This window comes from Lolium perenne, chromosome 2 (assembly GCF_019359855.2).
Source record: "Lolium perenne isolate Kyuss_39 chromosome 2, Kyuss_2.0, whole genome shotgun sequence".
NCBI lineage: Eukaryota > Viridiplantae > Streptophyta > Magnoliopsida > Poales > Poaceae > Lolium > Lolium perenne.
The window spans coordinates 281559987-281570494 of record NC_067245.2 but is presented as its reverse complement, the minus strand read 5'-3'; the positions used below and the strand labels follow the sequence as shown (position 1 = coordinate 281570494).

The 10508-nt window shown below is 51.8% G+C and overlaps 2 protein-coding genes across 3 annotated transcripts; both read right to left on the bottom strand.

The window, feature by feature from the left end:
- Window positions 1–3204, bottom strand: LOC127336557 (uncharacterized). Of its 2 annotated transcripts, none has more exons than XM_051363383.2 (2): window positions 3062–3204; window positions 1–529 (listed from the first exon to the last, which is right to left on the bottom strand). In XM_051363383.2, exon 2 carries the CDS (start codon window positions 502–504, stop codon window positions 235–237), a length of 270 nt encoding a protein of 89 aa, XP_051219343.1. In that variant the 5' UTR covers window positions 505–529; window positions 3062–3204; the 3' UTR covers window positions 1–234. The 2 variants fall into 2 exon arrangements, with proteins under 2 accessions (XP_051219343.1, XP_051219344.1); XM_051363384.1 differs by having other exon boundaries at window positions 1–526; window positions 3062–3182.
- Window positions 3205–3366: 162 nt separating this feature from the next.
- LOC127336556 (uncharacterized) lies at window positions 3367–9190 on the bottom strand. Its single transcript, XM_051363382.1, has 2 exons — window positions 8537–9190; window positions 3367–4147 (listed from the first exon to the last, which is right to left on the bottom strand). Exons 1-2 carry the CDS (start codon window positions 9175–9177, stop codon window positions 3625–3627), a joined length of 1164 nt encoding a protein of 387 aa, XP_051219342.1. The 5' UTR covers window positions 9178–9190; the 3' UTR covers window positions 3367–3624.
- Between the last annotated feature and the right edge of the window lie 1318 nt (window positions 9191–10508).

The following is a 10508-nucleotide window of genomic DNA, read 5'->3' as shown; positions in this document are numbered from 1 at the left end:
TGGTGAATGATCAGCACATCGCATATGCAGATCTTCAGACAATGGCTATCCGCCAATTTACACACGAAAACATTTCAGGCCAAGATCGAAGAAGCAAGGCTCTTGCATGCAACTACGTATTGCATCACCGAGCACCCCCACATACATCCCGATTATTTAAGGCCAATGTCCCACAATAGTATCCACAGTTGCAGGGCAAATCAGTACAGTACTAGTGTTATTAGAGGTCTAAGTTTAAGCGACGCCGTTGGTGTGCGGGCACGGCGTGGGCTGCTGGCGCGCCTCCGGCGACTGGTTGGAGATGGACATGAGCATCGACCTGTACTTGTCGGCCGCCGCAGTGTTGTCCTGCCCGCCATGCTCCATGTGGCCGTTGGGCGATTTGTCGCTCAGAGCTTCCCCTGCCGCCGGGACGGACTGGGAGATCCCCATGAGCGACTGGCGGGCGGCGGCTTCCTCCTGGGTTGTGCCAGTGGACTCAGCCGGTCTCGCAGGTGAGGCCATTGAATCACCGAGAAGGCGAGAACTGCTGCAAAAGACAAGCAAATTGCAGAGGTTGGTGAGATGACTTCAATGGAGACGAATAGAGAGTGGAAATGTCGATGCCCGATCCACATGGGCAGCACCCAACAGTACAGTGGCCGAAATTAGTCCTGTTGACAGGTGGTACACAGGGCAAGTGATTCCACAAGCTTTGCATGATTTTTTATAGATAAAAGACACTCAAAGCCACCAACAGCGAGAACGATACAAAGTGATGAACCCAGCTTCCAGAACGACACCACACACCCACACGAACTACCGAAGAAGCTACAACCGGAAGCGCGACCAACATGCTCAACCAAAGCGCCTACGGGGACTCGGAGTAGAGCTGGAGTCTACAGTGTCGGGCCGGAGCTCACTCGAGAGCGAGCCATTTTTCACGCGCGCCTCAACGGCACTCCTCCGTCGTAGAAACGCCACCGCAAGCCGACCACCACCGGGGACCGACCCACGTTGCTCACAAACCGAACAACATCGCCAAGGAAGCTCGACAAGGGAAGGGCACAGAGCAAGCCTTGCCGAAGATCGCCGAAGAATCACCTACTAACAACCATTGGTGAGCCTCGCGGTGTGGGCTCCAAGACGGTGTCTTCAAGAAGAGCACGACACCGGAGTGCCGCCACCGCCCGATCCGAGGATCTTGGGTTTTCACCCGGAGGAAGTAGAAGGACGAAGATTTGCCTCACGGCGCCTTCAGCAAGGGAACACCGTCCGCGGACGCCGCCACCGTGGCCCAAGGGGCAAAGGTTTCCCTTTGGCATGGTCACCGCCCTCTACCCCATAACACTCAACTCGCCGACCACCACGCCACCCTCACGGCCGTGGTCACCAGCCAGCACCAGAGTCATTGGCTCGCCCGCCAACCAACATGACTCCCACCTTCCAGGGCCGCCGCTCTGGCATCCCAGCTCAGAGCACCAACGAACGAGAGAGGAGACGGGAAACGCCGTCGCGCGAGAAACCGGAACTGCAAACCGACAACCCCCGTGGCTACCGGGCACGCCGAAACTGGAGATGGATTGGGTCAAAGCCCAGGGCCCCTGCCCCGGCCCGCAAGCGCAGCGGCCAGAGAGCCCATCCAAAACCACCGCAGCATCGCTGCCGCACCGCCGCTGCACCAGGAGATCACCACCAGCCAGATCGGCAACCAGCAACCCCCAAGGCTGCGGGAGCCCGCAGATCTGGGGCGGAGGTAGGTGGGCTCGAATGGGGCGCAGGCCCCTGCCTTGGCCCGACTCGAGGCGACCAGATCGAGATCTAGCCGCACAACCCAGCACCTCGCCAGGGACCTCCGTGATGGGGAGGGCGGACGCCGCCGTCGGCCGCGCCCTGCCGCACCAGGCCTCATCCGCGACGCTCACGAACACCACCGGCCCGCTGCACCACCGAGCTCGCGCCGCCCGCAGCAGGCCGCGCCGGAGACCCATCGCCGCCGCGAGCACGCCGGAGCCACGTAGTAGCCACGCTATTGCAGGGCAACCTCTCCGCCGCGCCCTACCAGCACGACGCCCTCACCGGCCGTGAAGACCCGCGCAGCCGCCACCGCGCGAGGGAGCAGAGGAGCCCTGCCGCCGCCGACGCCATATGGGCTTTGCCCGGCGACGCCTTCTGGCGGCGGCGAGGAGGAGGGGGAAGGGAGGGGCGCCGCCAAGGAGCCCCCAGGTCGCCCACGGGGGCGACGCTAGGAGCTAGGGTTCGCTAGAAGAGGAGAGGTTTGATCTCAGCGATGTGTCGCTTTGCATGAATTGGGGGACGTTGTTGATCAATCGTACAAAGGTGCAATGTACTAAGAAAATGGAAATTTGGTGGTTAGCTAGAATGAATGCTCTGATCGGGCTCGTGGGTGTTTTAAAGAAAGAAAGCGATTCATAATTGCTAACACTTTTTTGGTCGTAATCAGTCTACGCCGGACACTTCATTGACGATTTTCACCTTTCAAGTTTCAACTACTCCGTAGAGAAATTGGAGCTCAAATGGTTAGCTCAAAGCGTTCAATAAACAACAAAGATAAGACAACCGATGAGGTACCCACAGAGTCCTGGCGGGCGTTTCATCAGTTACTAGGACCATTCCACAGTAACCGCTCCCCTGGATACTGGGTAGGCATGTATGTAATCCTTAATCCCCATATATACGAGACGCCAGACGCGGAAATATTTCATCTATTCCACTGTCTCCTCTTGGTAACCTGGAGGCTGGAGCAGTAAGCTTGGGCGTACGGCTCGACCAGCAGACACGCTATCTCCTAATTTTCGCTTTCACCGCACAAAGATCCCAACACTTGACGCTGTGAGGCACAAGCCGCACAGTCATCTCCGGCGGCAGCTACGAGCTACTGCTAATAACCGCAGAACGTCATAGGGAATTAAGCAGGATCCGTAGATCCACGGGAACAAGCACCCGGAGCAGGAGAGGACGCGCGGAGGCAATCCGAAGTTGGGAACCCCGAGCGAGGCACGCGCGCGCGCGTTGCACGAAAATCCGGCGGAAGAAGTACCAGGAGATTCGGAGCGTTTACCTGACCGACGGGCGGAGAACTGGAGAAGGGAGCAGCAGCAGTGGGGACTGGGGAGCTTTTGGCCCAAGGAAGGAGACGATAGGAGACCAACCGGATGAGCTGACGGGGCGCGGCCGCCTTGTTTTATAGCCGTAAAGCGTTTATCCCCGACGAGGGCCCGCCCGGTGGACCGCCGCGGGATCCACCGCCCGTCGCTGCGGCGACGGCGCAAGATCGGCCGGGGTCCATGGACCTGACGTTGCGGACGCGGGAAAAGGATGCGTCGAGTCGGACGTGAGCTGGAGGCAAATACCGAGGGCTGGCGGTGTCGGCACTCGTCGCAGGCAGGGCAAGTTGTGGTCATGGGGCCCGGTGGTCGGGGACTTGAGGTGCTGGAATCCTCGGTACTGTGGGCCCGCCAATGGTGAGCAGACTTGCCCTGTGGAGAATAGACTAGGGAGTCGCGACAAGTCCGGTGGGGTCCGGGGTCTGTCTCCGACGTGTACCCAGCTCATGTCGTGCGGAAGCTGCAACTCTCAGTTTTTCTATATTCCTTTTTTTTTTTGAGGGGGAAAGCTCGTATATTACTCACCTTCACGGTTTACAGAATTGTCCCCGACTAGATCAGAGATAACAGCCGGGACCGGAGCCAGCCAAAGGTTACAGGTTCTAGACCGAATAGCTCGCTGAGCTAAATTGTGGGCACCCGAATTAAACTTTCTCCTAGTATATTGCACGACACACCCAGGCAACTGCAAAGCAGTAGAAGAAATCTGCATGTAAACACTCCAGAGCTTCGATAGGTTAGGACCCTGGTTCCTTGAGGCACTAACAGCGGGGGCGCAGTCAGACAACAACAATGGCTGTTGGAGGCCAATATCGGTTCCCAGCTGCAGGCCAGCGAGGATCGCTCTAGCTTCAGCTTCCTCCGCGTCCTGGCATGGATCAATCGTCTTGCATACGGCAGCGATGATGGCGCCATATTGGTCGCGTACCACAACACCAACGGCTGAATCTCCAGTTAGCGGCTTGTGGGCCGCATCAACATAGATCAGTGCGCTGTCTTCAGAAGGCATGGTCACAGGAATAGGGTGTAGATCTTCCGCTCTGTTTGTTGAGGAAGAGCAAGAACCAGAATGATTAGTCTGATCAGATAAACAAATAGCAGTTTTACCTTTATCATGCATTGCGGCCGGAGTGCAGTCTGTAAGCATGGCTCCCTAGTTTAATAGGAAGGATACTGAGTTCATGATAGTTTCCTTCCCATTTTTGTGGATAACGTCACAACGAAGGTGCCAAGCTCTCCAAAGCAGGAGGAGCACCTGAGCTCTTTGCTTTGTGCTACAACTTCCCAGTAATACTAACAGCCAGTTCTCACCAGTTTGCCGAAACCTGAATTCCGGCGGCAAGTTCCAATGTTCTCTCATCTTCTCCCTTAAGGCTCTAGCTTTGGTGCAAGAAACTGTAGCATGGAAGCTAGATTCATCACACATTCCACAGATCGTACATGTACCTTGCGTTTCCAAAGTCCTCCTGAATTTATTCTTGTTGGTGGCGAGGTTATCACGCGCCGTTCTCCACCCGAAAATCCTGACCTTGGTTGGAACATGGGTCTTCCAAATAAGCTTCCAAATATTCCTGGAATTGTCCGTAGCATGGCTGCTCCCTGCTTGCCACCTAACACCATTATTAAGGTTATAAGCGAGTTTATAAGCGCTTTTCACAGAGAACTTTCCATTCCGCTCATAATGCCAAGCTAGGAAGTCCTGGCAAGGCTGATCAGGAAGCTTTACGTTGAGGATGAGACAGGCATCCTCAGGGTAGAAAATCTTTCTAACAAGAGGTTCGTTCCAGTTGTTAGAGTTATGGAGAAGCAGCTGATTCACCCTGCGGATTCTAGTCTTTGTTTTCCCTACTCTGGGATTAAGATTGTAGTCTCTCGGCAGCCAGTTGCTGCGCCAAATGTTGGTGTTTTCTCCGTTACCAATTCTCGAGATAAGCCCCTCTTTTAACAATTCCAGTCCATACTCGATGCCACGCCATGAGGGAGAGGCATCCTGACGAAACACAGTATCAAGGAAGTTTCCTCTTGGATAGTAGATGGACTTCAGAAGCCTGGCGCATAGGCTGTTGGGGTTAGTGATGATCCTCCAACACTGCCTAGCAAGCATTGCTTGATTTAGGAGTTTTAGGTCCCTAAATCCAACTCCACCAAAGTTTTTTGGTCTGGTGAGCACGTCCCAGGCTTCCCAATGGACCTTTCTCTTTTTTTCATCCTCTCCCCACCAAAAGTTTCGGATTATGCGGGTGTAGTCATCATGGAATCCCGCCGGAAGTTTGAAGACACCCATCACATGGTTAGGTATAGCTTGAGCGACTGATTTAATTAAAGCTTCCTTTGCTCCCATTGACGAGTATTTTTCAGCCCAGTTGTTTACTCTTTTGCCAAGCCTATCCTTATAGGACTGGAATCTTCCTTTTTTCATCCGTCCTTCAGGAGTTGGGAGGCCCAAATATTTGTCTTCAAAATCAACCCGTTCTATTTCTAGAATTCTTCTAACGTCATCTTGCTTTTGTTGTTGGCAACTATCACCAAACATGATGGAACACTTGTTGACACTAAGGAGTTGGCCTGAACCCTTCTCAAACTTGGTAATGGCAGATTTGATGATACCAGCCTGGTTGCCATTAGCCTCAAAGAAAAGGATGCAGTCATCAGCAAAGAGTAGATGGGAGATGCTGGGTGAGCTTCTACAGATTTTGAGCTCTTTCAGCCCTTGGTCGCAGACAGCCCGTTGGATAGATTTCGACAAGCAGTCTGCCACAAAGAGGAAGAGATATGGGGAGAGGGGATCCCCTTGCCTCAACCCCCTTGATGGGGAAATCTCCTTAGTTAGGTTGCCATTGACCTGGACACAGAATTTGACTGTTGTAACGCAAGCCATGATCACTGACCCATTTATCATTGAAGCCACTTTTCATTAGCAGACCTTCGAGGAAAGACCAATCGACCCTATCGTATGCCTTAGACAAGTCAAGTTTGTAAGCACAGAAGCATTCATCCGGTTTCTTGTTTCTTTGGATGGCATGGAAGCACTCAAAAGCAATCATGGCATTGTCTGAGATTAGTCTGCAAGGTATGAAAGCACTTTGAGTCTCGCCGATGAGGTTCTGTAGGTACGGTCTTAACCTGTTTACAAGACACTTGGAAATGATCTTGTATACCACATTGCAAAGCGATATAGGTCGGTAGTCCTTTAGGTCTGAAGCATCTTCAGATTTGGGAATAAGAACTATCTTTGTCATGTTAATCTCCTCGGGAAGAATGCCATCCGAGAAGAACTTTTTAATTGCTTTACAAGTTTCTTCTCGAAGAAGTGCCCAATTCCTTTGGAAGAATCTAGCCGGCAGCCCATCCGGACCGGGAGCCTTGAGAGGCCCAATTTGGAATAAGGCATCGCCTATTTCTTCATCCGTGAAATCAGCAGTCAATTGTTGGTTGATTTGATCGGAGACAGAAGGCTCAACCAACTGCAGCAAGGCACCAGGATTCACTTGGGGATCTTCCGTGTAGAGTTCATTAAAGAAGAGGTGGGTTTTGGAGAGAATCTCTTCTTCGTCAATCGCAAAGGAACCACCAGCCCTCTTCAACCTTGATATTTTGTTCTTTTTGGATCTTCCTGAAGCTTTTCGGTGGAAATACCTGGTGTTCTGGTCACCCTCCCTCAACCAGTTAATTCTTGAACGTTGCTTCCACATGATTTCCTCCCTAAGAAGGATTTCATCTAGACGGCTCGAGATTGTCTTGATATCCTCCTGGTTTCCTATGAAATCACTTTTCTGCAGGTCCTCCAGTCTTGTTTTCAGCAGCTTGATCTCTTTGTTGACTGAGCCGAACACCTGACTGCTCCAGCTACCTAAGCAAGCCATGGTAGCACTGAGCTTTTTGTGAATGTCACTCAGGTCAGATGCTGGGAGCTGGTTGGTCCAAGCTTCTTCAATTTGTTGGCCCAACAAGCTCTCTCTCTCCCACATCGCCTCATACCTAAGGCTTCTCTTCTTAGTTCTAGTTTTCTTTTTGCCCTCGTTGCCAAGATCTAGCAACAGTGGGCAATGATCCGATCGGGAAGACGTCAAATGTCTCACAGAAGCCTGAGGGAACAGAGAAGTCCATGCCGGGCAGGAAACATCCCGATCAAGCCTCACACGAACATTCTTGTTCCCACGTTGTTTATTGTTGTATGTCCATGGCGTTCCAGAGAAACCCAGATCATGGAGATTGCAGTGATCCAAGGTGTCTCGGAAGGCCTCCATCTGACTCTCACTTCTCTTTCTAGCAGAAAGATGCTCAAACTGGAACAAGGCTTCATTGAAATCCCCACACATCAACCACGGATCAGCTGAACAAGGTTTTATTCTTCTTATCAACTTCCAAAATTCAGGTCTATCGCTAGGACGCGGTTCGCCGTACACAAAACTGTTTCTCCATTTTTTTCCAAACTGATCAAGGACGGATACATCAATATGGTGCGGACCAAAGCTGATCAGGTCAACCTTAAGATTAGAACTAACGAAGAGAGCTAGACCTCCTCCCTTCCCTTCGACGCAGACTGGCAGGCAGTTGCTAAAACTGTTGCGTCTGCAGATGCCTTCAACTATTGCTTTATTCTGCCTAGTTTCAGAGAGGAAAACTAGGCTGGGCTTGTGTTCCCGAATCAGTCGGGTGAGTTCTTGGACTGTCCGAGGCTGCCCCAGGCCTCGACAGTTCCAAAACAAGATCTTCATTGGTCCTGCCAGGCACCCTCATCGGTGCCCGACTTCATTCCAGCAGTCTCCTCGCCGGTGTCCTCCCTTGTGCCCTGTTTTACTTCCTCACAATCTTCCTCTTTCACCTTCATATGTGGTGAGCTCTGCACCTCTTTTTTACTCTGTGCATTATGCGAGTCTAGCTGATCCTCTACACTCTTTGGATCTATTACAGATTTAGAGGCTCCACCAACTACAAAATCTAGGCTTGAGCTATCTTGACGCTCATGGTCGTGCAGAGCCTCAAACGCCACATTGGTATCAGCTTCCTCTTGCTCCCTTCCTTCAGTAGCCTCCTCATTCCTCAACTGATGCACGAACTCTCTCCCCAGGCAGTCATCTAGGTTGGTGTTAACGATTCCTCTCAGCTTCCAGACTCTCCTCATCGTCTGCATCAGCTGTTCGGACCTGACGGTGAGCACAGTCATGAAGATTCCAACCGCTGTAAAGCGGGCGCGTACATCACTTCTGACCTTCACCATGTTGAGGACGGTCGCTTCCTTTTCCTTCATCGTAACGAGTTCCACCAGCAGCTCCTTTCCCCTACGCCGGTAGAACGTGCCTGCCATGTTGCAGATGGATGGGCTACGATGGACGGGAGCAACGTCGGTTGCCAAGGCGCCCTTTCCCTTCTCACTACTGTTGGTCTCCACCTTTGCGTACAACAGAGGGAGATTTGGGGAATAGTACCTTGAGGGAGAGGGTTGGTGGCTCTTCCCAGCATCGTGCGCTCGGTTTATAGGTCCTCCCGGGTCAATAATCCGTTGATCGCTCCCTTGAATTAGTTCGGCGATCAATTGGCCAACAATACCCAAGTGGTCCGCCTCCCATTGAAGAGGGACGCGCTGAGAAGTGGGCGTCAAAGCGGTGACCGACGCCAGCGGGGATCCCGTCGAAGGAACTATGAGGAGGCGTGGAGCTTTCTCCCCTTCAATGGCAACCAAGGAGGCCGAGGCCGCGCCCTCGGCTGGCACCTTATCCTTGCTTTCCTCTGGGCCGCACGGAGAAGTGGCGGGCGAAGGGATCGATTCCTTCCCCCAGCCGCTTGAGTCTTTCTCTTTTTCTGGGAATTGATCGAGAATTTGGGCGGATCTGGCCTTGCAATGCTCTAGGCATTTTTCGGGCGAATTGGATTTGCGGATAATTTTCTTCAGTCTCTCTCTCCAGATCGAAGGGAGGAGACCAGATGTAGCGATGTGGTGTGTGGGGTTCGTACGGATCTTGTTGGTGCTCACTCCTGTCGGCTCTGGAATCCTGAGAATTTCACTCTCTCCTGTCTGCTTTCCATCGCCTCCGGTGATTCCGGAGAGACGAAGCGACATCTCTTTCATGAGAAAATCTTAGTTTTCCTATATTCCCGCCGCAAACACTTTTGCGTCCACGAATAACATGCTCCTGTACAGAAATTATTAAGGACACGTTTATGTTTTCGACGAAACGTATTTTTTTCTTGCAAACTAAACACCTGCACAACAAAATAAATATGCATCCATTTCAAACGTGGCACTCCCTCTGTTTTTTACTCACTTTGCATGTAGGTTTAGCCAAATGTAAAAACGTTGTAAAGTTGAACCAAATATATAGTATACAACTATTTTATTTATAACTTAAAATTACTATTGCTGAAATTTTTATAATACTTCCTTTTTTTATATATTATATGTGTCGGGTATTATAAATGTAGATGGGTTTTCTACATATTTGATCAAATTTGCGAAGTTTGATTTTGAATAAAATCTGATCGCAGAACAATTATAATATGTATGAGGAGCACACACCTTTCGAAAACAAATGGCAATTGCCATGACAGTGTCGGCTGCAAAAACCGCCATATGCAATCTTCGTACAGAGTACACAGTACAGTACTAGTTAGTTATGCAATTATGCGGTACAGGTTCGGTATTGTTACCCGGTCATCTCATATTTTCACTTAGGTTACACCCTGGCGTAATCTTAACATGTTCAAAAGCCGTGACACCCAAAGTTAACGCTGAGTGGTGCGTGATGAGAACCACTTAGACGGATGATGGAAAATGTTCAATTTTCGAGTAAGTTACATTTCGATAAACTTGGGACATTTTTTTTATGGTAGTTCTTTTTAGCTGCATAAGAGCATCCCCAGTCGCGTCCCTAAACCGCCCCCAAAAAGATTTGGGCGCGCCGCACAAAAAAAACTTTCCCAGCCGCGTCCTCCAAAGTCTTTTTTTATCCGGCGCGGTCCGATACGGTGTCCGGCGTCCCGAGCCCGTCCCCGCTATACAGGGGACGCTCCGGGCACGCCGGACACAAGGAAAAGCGAGGCGGGGAGTGACGGGACCGATGCGTCAGCGACACAGGAAAAATTCGTCCTCCACTCCCGCCAAATCGCGCCTCCCGTCGCGCATTTCTACCCCCCCAACACATTTGACCTCCTATCCCGCCGATTCATTTCTCCCTCCCGCCGTCGCTGCTCTGTTCCTCCCGCCGCCGCTACCCTCTCCCCATCCATGGCGCCACCGACAACCCCAAAAAGAATGGCCAAGAAAGCGGCCAAGAAGCCGTCGGGCAATGAGACGAAAGGGGCGATGGCGCCCTTCGAGAAGCCGCGGAAGGTGCTGATAACGCGTGAAGCACACGTCCGTTGGGAACCCCAAGTGGAATGTGTGATGCGTATAGCAGCAAG

Excerpts from the sequence above, each read along its gene's own strand:
- LOC127336556 (XM_051363382.1), bottom strand. The coding sequence starts at position 9,177 with ATGAAAGAGATGTCGCTTCGTCTCTCCGGAATCACCGGAGGCGATGGA. Across the intron at positions 4,148-8,536 it reads CACCAACCCTCTCCCTCAAG|AGCGGAAGATCTACACCCTA; the intron begins GTACTATTCCCC and ends CTCAACAAACAG.
- LOC127336557 (XM_051363383.2), bottom strand. The coding sequence starts at position 504 with ATGGCCTCACCTGCGAGACCGGCTGAGTCCACTGGCACAACCCAGGAG.